Source organism: Pan troglodytes, chromosome 8 (genome assembly GCF_028858775.2).
Source record: "Pan troglodytes isolate AG18354 chromosome 8, NHGRI_mPanTro3-v2.0_pri, whole genome shotgun sequence".
Taxonomy (NCBI): Eukaryota; Metazoa; Chordata; class Mammalia; order Primates; family Hominidae; genus Pan; species Pan troglodytes.
In genome coordinates, this window is record NC_072406.2 from 62,702,306 (window position 1) to 62,720,291 (window position 17,986).

The 17,986-nt window shown below is 36.6% G+C and overlaps 1 protein-coding gene across 28 annotated transcripts in view; it reads right to left on the reverse strand.

Moving 5' to 3' along the window:
- Positions 1–6,700: 6,700 nt before the first annotated feature.
- Positions 6,701–17,986, reverse strand: part of SGMS1 (sphingomyelin synthase 1) — a 350,796-nt gene continuing 339,510 nt past the window's right edge. For 27 of the 28 annotated variants that reach the window (XM_063817577.1, XM_054659384.2, XM_063817580.1 and 24 more), the window contains 3 exons: positions 12,360–12,513; positions 9,083–9,249; positions 6,701–8,423 (listed from right to left, as the gene is read on the reverse strand). In XM_063817577.1, the coding sequence (XP_063673647.1) occupies positions 8,244–8,423; positions 9,083–9,249; positions 12,360–12,513 (501 nt within the window). In that variant the 3' untranslated portion in view covers positions 6,701–8,243. 28 annotated transcript variants of the gene reach the window in all.

The following is a 17,986-nucleotide window of genomic DNA, read 5'->3' on the forward strand; positions in this document are numbered from 1 at the left end:
CACTCTCAGCATTAGACACATCATTTAGATAGAAAATTAGCAAGGAAACTTTGGATTTAAACCACATTAAAACAAATGAACCTAAGATATTTACAGAACACTTCACTTAACAGGTATAGAATACATATTCTTCTCATCTGCATATGGAACACTCCCCAGAATAGGCCATATGTAGGACACAAAACAAGTCTCAACAAATTTTTAAACATTGAAATCATATCAAGAATCTTTTCAGATCACAGTGAAATAAGACTAGAAATTAATAACAAAAGAAACTTTGGAAATTGTACAAACACATAGAAAATAAACAACGTGCTCCTAAATGACCATTGGGTCAAGGAAGAAATTAAGGAGGAAATTTTTAAAAATTCTTGGAACAAATGAGAATTGAGACACAACATATCAAAGCTTATGAGATACAGCAAAAGCAGTGCTAACAGGGAAATGTATAGCAATAAACACCTACAGCAAAAAAGTAGAAAGATTTAAAATAAACAATCTAATGATGCACTTCAAGGAACTACTAAAGCAAGAAGAAACCAAACCCAAAATTAGTAGTATGAAATAAATTATGAAGATCAGAGCAGATCTAAGCAAAATAGAATCCCTCCCCCCCAAAAAAGGCAAAGATTCAATAAAACAAAATATTGGTTTTTTGAAAAGGTAAACAAAATCAAACCATTTGCTAAACTAACCAAGAGACAAAGATGCAAATAAATGAAATCAGAAATGGAAAAAGAGACATTACAACTGACACCACAGAAATACAAAAGATCATCAGAGATTATTATGAACCACTATATACTAACAAACTAGAAAATCCAGAAGAAATGGTACATTTCTGAGCACATACAACCTATAGTGACTGAATCATTAAACAACGAAAAACTTGAATAGACCAAAAAAGAAGTAATGAGACGGAATCAGCAATAAAAAGTCTCCCAACAAAGAAAAGCCCAGAACTGAACAGTTTCATTGTGGAATTCTACCAAATTTACCAAGGAAAATTAACAACAATCCTCCTCAAACTATTCTAAAAAATTGAAGAGGACGGAATTCTCCCCGACTCATTCTATGAGGCCAGCATTACCCTGATACTAAAACCAGACAAGGATGCAACAAAAAAAGAAAAACTACAGACAGGCCAGTATCCCTGATGATCATTGATGCAAAAATCCTCAACAAAATATCAGCAAACTGAATCCAATAGTACATCAAAAAGATAATACACCATGATCAAGTGGGACTTATTCCATGGATGCAAAGATGGTCCAACATACGCAAATCAATAAACAGGATACATCACAATGAAAAAAGGAAAAACAAAAACCATATGATCATCTCAATAGATGCAGAAACAGTGTTTGATACAATTCAACATCCCTTCATCATACAAAGTCTAAACACCAAGCATAGAATGAACATACCTCAACATAATAAAGGCCATATATGACAAATCCACAGCTAACATCATACTGAATGGGGAAAAGCCTTTCCTCTAAGAACTGGAACAAGACAAGGATGCCCATTTTCTTCACTCTTATTCAACATGGTACTGGGAGTCCAAGCAATCAGGCAAAAGAAATAAAAGGCATCCAAATTGGAAAAGAGGAAGTCAATTTGTCCCTCTCTGCTGATGATATAATCTTATATCTAGAATAACCTAAAGACAACAAACTCTTAAATCTGACAAATTCAGTACTTACAGGATACAAAATCAACATATAAAAGTCAGTAACAACTAGTTCATACCAGTAATGAACTAGTTGAGAAAGAAATCAAGAAGGCAATTCCATTTACAATAGCTACAAAAAATAAATGAAATACCTAGGAATAAATTTATCTAAAGAGGTAAAATATTGCTACAAGAAAAACTACAAATCTCTGATGTAAGAAATTGAGCAGGATACAAAAATATGAAAAGACATCCCATGCTCATGGATCAGAAGAATTAATACCATTAAAATGATATTAACTCAAAGCAATTTGCAGATTCAGTGTAATCCCTATCAAAATACCAATGCCATTTTTCACAGTAATAGAAAAAACAATCCTAAAATTCATATGAAACCAAAATAGAGCCTGAATAGTCAAAGCAATTCTGAGCAAAAAGAACAAAGCTGAAGGCATTATATTATCTGATTTCAGTATAGATTACAAGGATATAGTAACGAAAACAACATGATTTGGATATAATAACAGACACATAGGCCAATGTAATGAAATAGAGAATCTAGAAATAAATCCACATATTTAGAGACAGTTAATTTTCTACAAATGTGTGAAAAACATACACTAGGGAAGGGACACCTTCTTCAATAAATGGTCCTGGGAAAATCGGATATCCCTATGTAGAAGAATGGAACTGGACCTGTATCTTTAACTGTATACAAAAATAAACTCAAGATGGATTAAAGACTTAAACATAAGATTTTATAGCTAAGACCTGAAAACTCTGACAACAAAACCAAAAATAGACAAATGGGACTATATCAAACTAAAAGGCTCTGCAAAGCAAATGAAACAATCAACAGAGTGAAGACGCCACCTGCTAAATGGGAGAAAAATATTTGCAAACTATTCATCCAACAAGAGACTAACATCCAGAATATACAAGGAACACAGACAGTTGAACAGTGAAAAAAAAAAAAATCCCATTAAAAAGTGGGCAAAGGGCATGAATTGAGATTTCTCAAAGGAGAAGACATACAATGGCCAACAGGTATATGAAAAAAAGCTCAACATTGCTAATCATCTTACCACAGTTAGAATGACTATTACTGAAAAAGACCAAAAAAATACCATATGATCCACCAATCCCACTACCGGGTATTTATTTATCCAAAAGAAAAGAAATCAGTATATGAAAAAGATACCTGCACTTACGTGTTTATTGGAGCACTATTCACAACAGCAACAATATAGAGTCAGCCTCAGTATTCATCAATGGACAAATGTATGAAGAAGATGTGGTATATATACACACTGGAATACTATTTGGCCACAGAAAGGAATGAAATGATGTCATTTGCTGCAATGGATGGAACTGGAGATCATTATGTTAAATAAGTAAGACACCAAAATACAAATACTGCATGTTCTCACTCATTAGTGGGAGCAAAAGGAGTTGATCTTTTGAAGATAGAGAGAAAAAATGGATACCGGAGGCAGGGAAGGGTAAGTGGGGTGAAGACAGTTTGGTTAATGGGTACAAACATACAGTTAGATAGAAGGAATAAATTCTAATGTTTATAGGGTGATTATGGTTAACAATAATGTATATTTCAAAATAGCTAGAAGAGAGGACTTGAAATGTTCCCAAGACACAGAAACAGTAAATACTTGAAGTGATAATCCTAAATACCCTGACTTGATCATTACTCATTGTATGCATGCAGCAATATATCACATGTAGCCCATATTGTGTATCAACAAAAAAAGTCTTGAAAAACTGAGATTCAATCATATGGTTAAACTCTCCCCCTATCCAACATCTAACCACCACACCAATAGAGCTCCAGCAAGAAAAATAGTGGATTACAGTTAAAAGAGATACACGACACAGACCCTCTCTGAGGAGGACTACTTAGGGAAGCCCAAGTCAAAAGGGAGGGCCACAAATACAGCAGAGGAATTTGGAGCTAAGAACCAAAAGAAACTGCTAGAAATAGTCAACATCGTAACAGAAATGAAGAATGTCTTCGATGGGGTCATCATTAGAACAAACATGGCCAAGGAGAGTAGTATCAGTGAGCTTTAAGATACGTCAATAGAAACCTATCAAACTGAAAAAAGTGGGAGGCAAACATCCAAGAACTGTGGGACAATTTCAAAATGTGTAACTTATCATAATGGGAGTATCAGAAACAAAAGAAAGGGAAAGCAGAGAAGAAAGAAGTAATAACGGCTGACAACTTTTCGAAATTAATGACAGACACCAAACCACAGACCCAGGAAGCTCAGAGAACACCAAAAATAAATACCACCCTCACCAAAAAAAATCTACACCTATGCATTTCATATTCAATCTGTAGAAAGGCAAAGACAACGAGAAATTTTTGAAAGAAGTCAGAGAAAAAACATATTACCTATAGAAGAAAAGAATAAAATTATGGCAGACTTCTTGTGAGAAACTAGGTAAGCCAGAAGAAAGTGGAGTGAAATATTTAAAATGTTCAAAGAAAAAAGCCAGCCAACCTGCCCTGCAAGAAATGGGAAGTTCTTCAGGCAAAATGAAAATGATGTTGGTTAGAAGCTTGAACTACATAAGAAGAGCATCAGAGAATAAATAAGTGAAGATGAACAAAATCTTTACTTGTTCTTAATTGATCTGTAAGGTAATTGCTTGTTCAAAGTAATAAATGTAATAATGTGTTGAGTGATTATACCATATGGATAAGTCAAATGAATGACATCAATGTTCTAAGGGCAGAAATGAGAAATTGGGAATGTGTTGTTATAAAATGCCTACACTACACTTGAAGGCAGACTTGTATTTGGAAAAAAGTTTATATTGTAAACTCTAGGGCAACCATTTAAAAATTTGTAAAAAGAATAACTGGTATGATAAGAGATAAAATAGAATCATAAATTGTTCAAAACTAAAGGAAGACAGAAAAAGGAAGGGATGAAGAGAGGACAAATGCAACAAACAGAAAAGAGTTACAAACATGATAGATATTCATTCAGTTATATCAACTATCACTTTAAATGTGAAAGGTCATTTAATTTCCTTCTGACTTGTACTGTAAACTAGGAGATGGATAAGTATTTTAAGGTGCTGATAAGCACAATACCAAGTCAACAGCTTTGATTTGTTCAAATTGTTTCTTGACCACAGGGAGAAAAAAAAAATAAAGGATGTCAATATCTAGTGATCCAAGCAGCATATTGTTTTCTAGTAAATTCAGAAATCTGGTTGACTTTTTGTATATTGGTGGTCAAATTAAGGTTGGCATGCATTTCCATTGTATGAGGTATTATGAGATATTTATCAAATTGATCAAAATTTGGCATGTGCTTGGGATACAAATAAAACATATAGCAATTAGGAAATCAGTCAAATTTTCCTCTCACACCTTATGGTGTAAATTTCTTGCTCCTCAGTCCATGGTGAGAGTATGCTTTACCACCAGAGGCATAGGTTTCTCTCACTGCAGACTCTTACTGAAGAGTTTATGAAAGCTCACAGTATTGGTGGGGGAGGAGGGAAACTTGGCTTCCAATAGGACTTTTACCAGTTACCAGTTGCATGCCCTTGGGCAAGTTATTTAATATATCTGAGTCACTTTGGTTGGTCTATCTGTAAAATGGGAATAATAATTACACTTTGTGGTTGTGTGAGGGTTAACTAATACATGTAAAATGTCTAACTTAAGTGAGACAAAAAAAAAAAAAAAAAAGACATTGAGAAAGCACATGTCCTTATACAGGCAATCCTTACCAAGTGTGCAATGATTCTCTAGAATACAATGAGCTTTCTCCTTGTCCTTCCTGGGATTTGCATACTAGAGACCCAGAAGATATGTCAATTCATGAATCAGTGTAGTGAGCCATGAAGAACAATCAGCAGTGGATTTCTTGATACATATGTGGCATGTAAACTCATAACAATAAATTTTTATATAATTATTTCTAGTTTTTTAGGGAAAAAAATCCTATTTTTAGCAAGTGCCAATATATCATTTCCACTTACTCAATTTACTTTCCCTTCAATATGGCAGCAGCTGATAGTCAAAGTTAGTGAAAGGCTATAACAGTTAAATAAAGACCTATCCAAGGGTTTGGCTCTATTTGCCTAAAGAGGCCACCACATTTCCCCTGTCTGATACACAAGTTTAAAGCCCCACACAGGAAAAGTTTTACTGGTTCTAATTTCCTTTTTTTTTTTTTTTCGGAGATAGAGTTTCACTCTTTTGCTGGGGCTAGAGTGCAGTGGCACGGTCATGGCTCACTGCAGCCTCTGTCTCCCGGCCTCAAGCGATCCTCCCACCTGTCTCCTGAGAGGCTGGGACCACAGGCATGTATCACCGTGCCAGGTTAATTTTTGTATTTTTTGTAGAAACTGGGTTTCATATTGATCAGGCTGGTCTTAATCTCCTGGGTTCAAGTGATCAGCCCACCTCGGCTTCCCAAAGTGCCGGAATTACAGGCGTGAGCCACCACACCTGGCCTCTGGTTTTACATTTCTAGCCTCCTTAACACATCCTTTATCAAAGACACATCTCCACTGTTGACATTTTCCTTTAGTCACCACATCAGAAATAATAATAACCTTTTATTCTTTTTAAATAGTTATTTTCCATTACCACTGGTTATCATAGTACTATTACTCTATTTCTCACTTTGGATTTACTTTTCCTTTCCATCTACACTGGAGAAGCTATATTACTGCCGGATATAGGAAAAAAAACAATTTGGTTGAGAATTAGAGAATTCAAAATGTTAGTAAACATTGTTCTAAAGTTTGAATTTAACTTACATGTGACTCTTTTTATATATTAAAAAACTCTCTAGAATTTACTGAAGATTAGAATATATTTTAAGGAATCCCAAGGAAAAAAATCCAGATAATTACTAAAAGTCCCATGTCAAGCAGAAACACTCCATGAAGAAATTCTGAAACTGATTTTCTATCTTGCTTTAATGGCTCCATTTATGACTTCTGTGAAGAATGTGAACACAGTAGAAATAACAGCCATTTATTTTAAGTATCAGTTTTTATTAAAAAGTGCATTTTGATTAATTTATGATCTAGGTAAGCTGTAAGATACCAGTATACTCTCTGGAATAATAACTTTACAAAGATTTAAAACAAACAAAATTTTAAAAGCCTTTTTATTTCCTTCACCATTATTGTTTTACAATACAAATATCACCTTGTGAATACACAAAAAAATCCTATGGAAGATAATTCTGCTGCACGTAAAATACAGAATGGATATATATACTTCTTCATTCTTAAAAAACTATTTTGTTCTCCACATTGGCAAGTATAGAATAGAATACTTCCCCAAACATATGTATGTTAGGAGTAAAACTTAGAGTTACATGCAGTTTCTGCACAAATATCTTTTAAAGAAATAGATCTCTTTTTTGTTGTTCACCAACAAAATTGTCATGAGAGTATGGATAACTAATTCATAGCTTTCAAGTTTTAGGTAAGTGATCATTTTCAAAACTCTCTTTAAGAAAAGATATTCATGGCTGTTTTCATTGAGTAGTTAAAATCGAACTACCAAATCGACGATAAAATAATTTAAGTGGTACATGTCATTGCTACCTGATCACAATATGTGAACAGGCTCTGACTCTAATTAACAACCTCATTATTTAAGTCATTGCAATTTTAAAACCATAAGCAGTCTTCTGATTCAATTTAGCTATAAATGCAAAATTTAGTAGTGTATACATATATTTATATTTTCATGGAATACTTTATTTTAAATAAAAACATTTAAGATTGCCTACTGACCATACAATCAAGACAAGAAAGGCACTAGAAACATAAGACAAATTTCTCTCCCAAGATGCATTTTTAAATTTTAACTCTCTTCTCTCTGACATGTTAAAAATCTTTAAATTTGGTTTTCATAACATCATTTTGAAAAATAAAGTTAGGAAATACTTAGAAAATCACTTTATAACAGAATCTTTTTTTTTGCACTTTTTGAAACACTGCCTTTGCTGATTTTACAAAACCCAAAGTTACGAAACCTTTCTGTGTCTATCATTTTTATTTGAATATCGGTGCAACAGGTAGAAAGATTTCAGAATCAAACCCCATTCAGGTACTTAGAAACCTTCATAGAGACATTTGCTAGAAAATGGCTTACAGCCCAATCTTTGGGGCAAGAGATATGAAAAGTATGTTTTCCCAAGAAAATAATACGCTTTATTTCCAGATGTGACTGGAAAGACCAGAACTTATGATATAAAAGCTTACATTTATGCTGTTGCATCATATACAAAGGAACATGGTGGTTGCGGGTTATGTAAATCCCAAACTTATGAACAGGAAATGTGTACAGTGCATGATAGGTTAAATTTTTCTTTATTGTTGTCCAACGCAGGTCCTTTGGAGAGAAAAAAAGATCACAGTGCTGACCAGGTAACTCAATAGGTTAAGTCAAGGTAACCATTGAAAGATAATAGGATTAGGGAGGTGTTTATTTTATGGCATCTTCTCTCATGGAGTTCTTAGCACTTCGGACAATTTGTCTTTTCCCCACTTTGTACAGCTGTTATGTGTCATTCACCAGCCGGCTGTATTTAACTTGCCTACTGAGGTGGACTACTGGCCAGGGGAAAGGCCAATGGTAAGATCGAGGTACAATTCCTTGGACATTCTTTTCAAAGTACTGAAATGGCCTGTACCACCACACCCTGGCCAGGAGGTTCATCTGGGAATCTTCCTTTAGCACCTAGGATAACAAAGAAACATAAACACATTTCTTACAATCTTTCACTTTAAGTTCAAATACTTGCCACGCTAAAATTCCCAAAGGACTCCATACCTGCCCTGCGTGTCCACCCACATATCCCAGCTTCTCTCTCTCATCACCATTCTACACTCCACGTTCATCTACAAACTGAGCCACATCCCAGTAGAAAAACAACGCCAATTCTGGGAGGGCAAGGAGAACTTATGGCTCACTCATCTCTTGCCTATAAATAAACACCTCAGTTAGCTTTTTAGGTATTCCTCTTCTATGCTAAAAATGTTAACACTTAATTAAATGTTAAATATTAAGCTTGTGATGTGCCCCGGGTAGGGAGAAGAGGATAGGAAAGCAAATCAAGCAAGGAGGGACACAAGCTTAGAAAATATTTTTCATTTTTCAAGGACAATGAAAGTGCGTTCCTTATTCTAGAAGGAAGTAATTCCTCACATCATTATATTAATAAACTTTTTATTCTTAATTCTGAAGAGAATCAATGTCACAAAAAACAATACAATCTTAGTTGATTACTACTTAAGAAAGAGAAACTTCAGACATCCACAGGTTCTTTGCACCCTGCCCAAGCCAGCAACATCAAGCCAGAAACAACAGAAGCTAAAATCAAAAGCGGGGAAACTCACTTGCTGATTGGCCATAGTGTGATACCACCAGAAGAGTCTCGTGGTGATGTAATATGCCACCACCACGTCCACAGTGTAGTGGTCATGCGCTAAGAGAATACAGAAGATTCCAACTACGCTGAGAAGCCAGCAAATCCAGTGATACCACCAGAGTCGCCGAGGGGAATCTGAAAGGGGGAGAGATTTGCAATAGTCCCATTATTCAAATGACATTAAGGGCACCCAACTATGCCTCTACTAATGCTTCTGAATCCAATTACCTTGAGTCTTCCCTTCTGAAAACAGATCTAGTGAATCTAAGGGCTGTCATTTATCTGTAACCAAGGTTAGAACAGAAACAGCTTTTTATGATGTGATTATACTAGTGATAGTAATTCATATTTGGTTCTTACTTGATTCATACAATCATAAATAGAGTTTAAAAGATGAGGCTAATCAAATAAGGACAGGTTAATGCATCATGTTTCGTTTTTAAAAATTGTCCATTGACATTTAAATTTACCTCTAGCTAATTTGGGGTTGATGCTCTACACAAAAATCAATACCTTTTGGCCCATAGAGCCTAATACAAGGACTAAGCAGTCATAACTGATTTAACTGTACTGCTTTCCAAGTTCTGCAACCATACACTAATCTGAAAGTCTTTGAGATTTTCATTTCTCAAATACAAGCAGAAAAGCATCCAGACGCCTGGGAATTCTAGTTCAAGTGCCTTCTCAAAGGTCGAATGGTGTCAGATAAATACTTGTCTGTATCCCCATTTGGGAAATTACCTGAGAAAAACATCAAAATTTCTATTAGTGCAGGCCTTTCTACCTTGGATTCTCAATTGTGGGATTCAGAGGCTCTGCAGTGTTAGGCAAAATGTTTGAATATGATCTATACTCTCTACACCAGCATGACAGGTTCAGACTTTTATTGGATTCTCAATGGGTCCAAGAACCAGTCATTCATTCAACCAATATTCATTGAGCCTCTTACATGCCAGGGACAGGCAATGCTCTAGGTACCTGGATCAATGAATAAAAAAGGCAAGGAGCCTGCCTTCGTGGGAAGATCCCTTCCTAGTGGGGAAGAGAGATAAGAGACAATACTTATAATAAATAATTTACACATTATGTTAGGTGTTAAAGGCTGTGGAAAAATAATAAAGTTGAGCTGGATAAGGGGGATCAGAAGTATAGGGAGTGAAGGGCAGTTTGCAATTTTAAATGGAGCAGTTAGGGTAGGAATATTCTAGTAATATTTGTATTTGATACCTTGACAATACAAAAACAAGAAACAGCTACCATTCAGTCTCTGTGTGACTCTATTAGTATCCATATATGCCATCTAATTTTAATGTTCATAAACTTTTTCCCACCCCATGAAGCAGATGTGAATATCTCATTCTAAACATGAGGAAACTAAGACTTAGGTTAAAGTTTCTTCCCAGGGTCATAGAGCTAGTAAGTGATAGTACCAACGCCTCTGCCTCTCAATATGACACATTGCCTTATTGTCAAGATGGATAAGGCTTGACCCCGTTAAAGAATTTCAGGTATCAGGCAGCAGGAGCCAGGAATCCCTCCCCCAGGGCTGCTGACATCTGGCCTATGTGATTCCTACTGTCCACATCCAGTTACATTCCAGTCCAAAGTCTAGATTATGCCCTGACAATTCTGAACAGATCTTGCTAGAATTCACTATATCTGCTCACGTACTAAGTATAAGCACTGGAACATCTATTCTCCCTTTTCTATCTCAGTGCCCTGAAGCGCATCTCTCTTCCCTTCCTGTATTTCCTTATCTTAGTTTTTCAAGAACAAAACTAGGTTTCGACCCAGTCCACTACCTGTTTTCTCTACCCCATAATCCATCCTGTTATCTGCTGACTCTCTTTATTAATGTCTTAAAGTGTCTGTCACTTCTCTCCATCCCTGATGCCATCAGGCTAGTTTCCTTTGTTACTGCAGCAATCTCCTAACTTTTCTCCCAGTCTCCAGTTTGGTCCCCCATCCAGTCCATCCTGCAAGCTGCTGCAAGAGTGATTTTTCTCTCTTCAAAGACAAATGACACTGCCCCACTGGTTACAACCCCTCAATGGGCACCCAATCTACATCAGCTGAGAGTTCAGACCCTCTTCTTGTGGCTTAAGCACCCCCTGTGATCTGGTTCCCACTTACCTGTCCATTCTTATTATTACCCCTACTCTGAATTCCACCCACTTAAACTTCCAGAGAGTACCACATGCTCCCAAGACACCTCCAGAAGGCAAAGCATCTCCCTCCTCTGTGATACCACAGCAGCCTGGTTCTACTCATTGCTCTTCATGGAAACCCCCCTGTATAATGCTTATCAGACTGTTTCTAACAATGTGATATTGAGCATAATAAAATTTTCCATAAGTAGAGAAATGAATAAATATGTGTAGTTCATTTCTAGCACTGTAATATTAATAGCAATTAAAGTGAATGGACCAAAATCTCATATCTCAAAAACATAATTTGAGGGTAAATAGTGGCAGAAGAATATAAATGGCAGTATGCCATTTATGTATATAAATTTAAAAAACCACAAAACAATAATACACAAGTCCAAAAAAATGGATGGAAATGATATAAGAAAGGAATGAAAAGGTTTTAATCATATATTAACATTTCATTTCCTTTCTAAAAGGGTTATCTGAATTAAATATGACAAAATGCTAATATATATTAAATCTGAGCCATGTATGTGGTATTTATATTATTATTTTGTGATTTCACAATAAAATATTTTAAGTACGTTTCTTAAGGGAAATTTCCCATTTAGTATCTGCCTCAGCCCTGAGCCCATGGCCTTGTTGAGGACAGGGATGAGTCTGACCCATCACTGTACCCTCAGGCATGTAGCATAGTGCCAAGTGCTGAAAAAATAGTTGCTGCATCAACACATAATCTACCATCACCCAATCAGGCTTGATACTGGATTTCTGTGTCCCTTTGAGATTTCCATCTGGCTCCTTACAGCAGCTGTATAACTGGCTCATAACACACCCTGCAGGCTGTGCTTGGAACTGCCTCCACCCCAGTACTACAGATGACACTCCAGGACACCTCGTCCTCAGGAAGACCAGTTCTGTCCTTCCACATATTTCCCTGGGTGCCAGTTGCATGGCGATGAGATGAAGCTGCAACCCTCCTGAAGCCTCCAGTCTTGCTTCAGCAGATTTTCCAGAAAACGAGCTTTACCAGAGGACCAGAGTTCATGAGAAATGGCAGGTGAGGAAATTACAATGGAAGTCTTTTAGACTTACACTCTTTGATAAATAAGTAGGTGAGTGTTAGCATGACCGTGTGGCCGCTGTACAGATAGTCCCCACACATGTTGTGAGAGCCAGTGATAGACAAGCCACCTCCAGCAATGAGCTTCATTATTCTTCGCAGTTGGGCTTCCCAGTCTCCGAAAAGCTGGCAGAAAAAAAGAAAAGAAGAAAAAGAAGATTCATTACGAGCCCACATGAAAATGTGCGAAGATTACTATTCATATCCAGAATTAAGCTTATATTAAGAAACATAAAATCCCCACCAGGAAGTTTGCCCACTCAGTGTTTACCATTCCAAGAGTAGCCCTTGGGGCGGGGGGGTGGGATGGTCCTACAAATGAATCACGTGGCTTCAGGACTTTTCACAGTTAGCACTTTTTAAAGCACGTGTCAGTAGATGTTTACCCAGTTTTTCAAAAATTACAATGACAGAGAAACAGTACTTCTATCTGACTGACTGAATAATTGCTTTAGTATAACTATCATTTGGGAAAAATAAAATTTAAATCTGTAGTCTAGGAAAAATTTAAAGATGTATTTTTATCATGGTTGGCCTAGAAGACAACTGTCCTACTAACTTGGCTAAAGCAGCTGAAGGTTTGGGTAGTCAAATATATGAATATTTTTGGTATGTGGATGTTCAGGGATCATGTTGAAACAAGGGATGTGCCTTTAATCTTCTCAAATTATATAGGTAACATTGAATAATTTTCCAGATTATAAATTAATTTACCTGTCTATGATACAAGTCTGGGCTGGACACCAGAGTAATAAATAGCTTGAACAACTCATTCATTACAACCTTTATTTGCTCGGTCAAGTAAAATGTGTAACTGTCTATATTTTATGCTTGTTAGTACTCTTTTAAATTCTGGTTGTCTAATTTAATTACCATGATCCAATTTAATTAAATTCTGGTTGTCCAATTTAATTACCATGATTTCAATATTTAACTTATAAGAATCTAGCTTTGGGAAACATGTTTTATTATAATTTCCTTTTAAAAAATTATCAAGACTTCTGATTAAGGATGGAAGGATGATACATCAGTGAAGTGTGAGAAATTAAAAAAAAAAAAAAAGAATGGCAGATGGAGCACACCACACAGAGGACATAAATTTCCAAATCCAAAGAGATCACTGAATGCTCAACATAATGGAAGAAAACAGATCTACATATCAAGACTCAGCATCATGGGATTTTAGAATCTGGGGACTAAGAAGAGACTCTAAAGCCTCTAGAGATTAAAAACAAGCTTTACATGAAGGATCATTAGAATAAGACTTTTCAAAAGCCACACTGAAAAACAGAAAGCTTTGAGAAAATGCCTTTAGATTTTGTGGGAAAATGATTTCCCACTTAGAATTCTGTACCCAGCCATATTACTACTAAGCATAAACTGAAGGATAAACTAAGGATAAATTAAAGCCTTTTTCATATATACAAAATTTAAAAATATTTACCGCTTATATACTCTTTTCCAGGAATCACAGAGGGTACAGTCTCCAAAACAAGGGAGTAAACATGGAGAAAAGAAGAAACAGGACTCACTACGATGCCAAAAAAGGAGAGATGAAGGACTTCGCAGTAGCTCACGAGTTTGGGCTGGAAAGCAAACAGCCAGAATGCTCTGGAGGGATGTCATCATGGAGATGAGCCCAACAGAATACCCAATGCCTCTGGCTATATTGAGAGGAGTTTCATAACTTGGGGGTGAGTAAGTGCAAAGAAAACTACTAAAGCAAAAAACCAAGGCAATTACTAACCCTACAGGAAACAAAATGTTGTGCAGAGAAGGAAAGTAATTCTAGGAAACGACATGACTTGGCCATGAATAGCATTTACAGAACTGTAATAATGTAAGCACTGCATATTGAGCTAAACGAAGGACAAAGAACTGCACAGCAAAGACAGGATAGGAAACTTGAACGTGTGTAGTGGAGATGGGGTCGGAGGGTAGGGATCATGGAGGAGGAGTCACAGACGGACACTAAAGCTTTGCCTTCTACAGCAGAAGTCAGTAACGGTGAATGCCTATATTCAAAAATTACAGAGTAACAATATCTCATGTCACGTGGAGACACAAAAGTAAACACATTAAAAAATCTAAAAAAAAGAGTGAACAACATAGAGTTAAATACCACAAGGTTCAGCTAAAAGAGTTGAAGGAGAATAGGAAAAGGCGCTGTTGGGGTCAGGACCAGGAGACTACTGTTTTTTCACATCGAGTTGTATAGAACCATTTTAGTTTTCAAATTGCATGCCTGCATAAACATTATAATTTTTTTTAAAGTTTCAAATTAAAAGTTTGGTCCAGTTCTGTTATAACAATGGATAAAATGTAGAAGAAAATTATGGCAAAAAAGCTTGGGTATTTCTTCATTTTACATTATTTCATAATGCTTTTCTAAAATTCCCTCTGTGTTTTAAAAATGATAAATCATATTCTCAAGGCAGCATCACCCATACTTTGTCCTCTCATTTGAGCAAGAAAATCTTTGTGGTGAAACAATGTGTTTGGGCAGAAAGGAGAAATTATGAAGTAAACCTGGCACTGAGGAAAAAGGCAAAAATTTAATGCTGTATTTCTTACAGGTACCCTTAGAGACCCTAAGCTTCCTTTTAAAAATATCTTCCTATGTTTATCAAACTTCTGCAAAGGGAAAACCTCTTTAAGCTTAGTGAGAAATAGAAAAAGAGAAAGAAAAATTTAAATTATGTTTAAAAAAAGCAAACAAAATACAAGACAAATTACAAAACAGTTGCAGCAGAAACAAGTTAATATCTATATTGTTTACATAGCACAGAGAAATCAAGTAAAATAAGACCAACTTAGGAAACAAAACTTATCAAAGGACAAGGGATGTGACCACATAGAGGCATAAACTCTGTCAAACAAATATAAATAAAAATGAACATAACAGGAGCTCATTTTCCCATGTTGAATTAGCAAAGCTTAAAAGAAAAAAGAGTGAGCTAATGGTGAGGCAAGCACAAGGACGGCGAGGCTTGTTTAAATGGAGGGGATAGGGGGAAGCAGTGGCTGTCTCCAAAGTAGTGCAGGGGAAGAGCAGGCCACGAAACAGATATCTGCGGGTAAAATCACAGCTCTTCGAATGATTTGCTGTGTGACCTTATACAGCTGAACCATTCTAAGCCTCGATTTCCTCATCTACAATTTGGGAAGAATATATTTATTATCACTGGCAAAATCTTCTGAGAAAATAATCACCAATAGTTTACCAGCAATTTAAACAGTCATAACTTCTGACCCAGTCACATTGCTTCTAGGAGTCTACCTCAAAGAAATAATACCAAATATGAAGAAAAGTTCTATGTGCAAAAATATCCCACTGTAACACTAATCACAAAAGCAACAGGCTGGGCGTGATGGCTCATTTCTGTAATCTCAGCACTTTGGGAGGGTCGCTTGAAGCCAGGAGTTTGGGACCAGCCTGGGCAACATGGCGAGACTGTCTCTACAAAAAATGTAAAAGTAAGCTGGATGTGGTGGCATGTGCCTGTAGTCCCAGCTACTTGGAAGGCTAAGGTGGGAGGATCCTTTGAGCCTAGGAGTTCAAGGCTACAGTGAGCTACAATCATACCGCTGCACTTCAGCCTGGGCAACAAAGTGAGACCCTGTCTCTAAAAAAGAAAGCAACAAACTGGAAACAACCTAAATGGGAACTGTTAAATAACTAGTCAAAACCTGGTCTTTCTAGGGACAGTATTGGCAAGATGGGGTGCCTGCTGTAAATGCATTCTCAGGTCCCAAGGTAGACCAGTGAACCAGAATCTAAGGTAATTTAAATGCACATTAAGATTTGAGAAGCCCTGAACCAGCCTACAGCTGTTTACCAAATTATTTAAAAATAAGTTTACAGTGACTGTATAGTAAGTCTAGATTGTAAGCATATTCCTCTATTAAGAGAAAAAAACAGGAAACACAATGTTTGGTATAATTATAACTGTTTTACAAACACTATGTGCAGAAAAAGTCTAGAATGTAACATATTAAATGTTAACAGGGTTAGCTTGGAAATTGGTAGGCTTTCTTCCACTCTCTGTCCTGGTGTGGCTTCCCTTCCTTTCCTTTGGCCAGAAAGAGAGGGATTCCCTTGGAGCTCTGTCTGCACCCAGAGTGCAATTCTGGGATGTGCACTGCCTTTGAATCCAGGCAGGAAATGTGAATGGAAAAAAGAAAAGAAAAGAACAAAATGAAACAGGAAACTCTGGACTGGGTCTGTCATACCTTGCATTTTGGTTTCCTTCCTCCATCTGCCCACTATCATTTGCTTTTGATTCCTCAAATAGCTGATCCATATATTCTGCCCAGTGTTTTTTGGCTGCATTCAGTGTGAAAGAAAGATGGAGTGTGCTTACTCCATTGTAATTGGAATTGAAACCTTGCCTATCAGTAGCTTTTGAATGTCTATTTTTGAAAGCAGAGATAATTTAAGGGAGACATAAAAACTTTCAGTGGATACTACAAAGCTGTGACAAGAAAGTCTCATATCTATACCACTATGTGCATTATGGTTTCCCAGGGTCACAGAAAACCAATAACCAGTAAAAACAGGCAATATTCTTCAAATTCTAATGAACTACCAAGAAATTAGGTAAATTGGCCAAATCACTTACACAATACCAAAGCACAGAAAAAAAGAGCAGAAGGAAGAGGGAAAGGCTTTTGAATGAGACACACTATCAAGTACATTTAGAACCAGTGAGCCTTTGGTTATGAAAGACACAGGTTTCCCAGTATTTTTTCAGTGCTAACATAATGTACTGATGACAGTCAGTTTGCCATCATTCAGTTTGCAGATGGCTTAGAGCACTGGCTTTTTCTAACTACATTTGCAGAGCAGGGGCACTGACTGTACTTCAGCCCCACTAGGAGGAAGGGGGTAACCTAGAACTAAAACCCATCAAATAATGCTGCACAAATTAATGGCTTTCATAGCTTTGACAGCTTTGGTATAGCTTTGTTGAAGAGCTGAAAGTGAGTACTAAGGAGCAGAAATGCAATTTAAAATAAGCATTGACAATCGCTAATGCTGCAGCCTAGAGCAGCCCAGGAAAGTCAGCAAGGCAGACCCTATCTGCTGTAGGTCTCCAGTGTTGGAGCCGAGCCTAGAATCCAAGTCCTCTGACTATTTAAATGTGCTATTTACAAAACTATATGCTGCCTTGTGCACAGCTTGGCCCTCACAAGCTTGGATAAACCAGGAACTTGATACATATAAAGGAACTTTTCCTTCAGAAGCCTAGGTACCTTGCAGAAGTAATATTATACTATTCCAACTACCATGAACAGCCAGACATTTTCTCAAAGTCCCTCTCTCCCTCCTATTAAGGTAAATTATTTTGTTCTGTTCCCAAAGAGCAGTCTTCCTCTAGAATAGAAAATTCATTATCATCCACAAAATGCTAAAAAGGCTGCTGTTAAAACACTCAGACCAAAGACCAAATCCAATACACGAATCAAGTAACAGGATCAGGAGGAGGAATGGTAGAATCCTCATCAATCTGCATCTTCAGCAGCCTGCAACTGAGAAACACACATTACACACTGTGGTGTCCCTCAACATCAACTTCCCAAGTGGCCCAAAACAGCA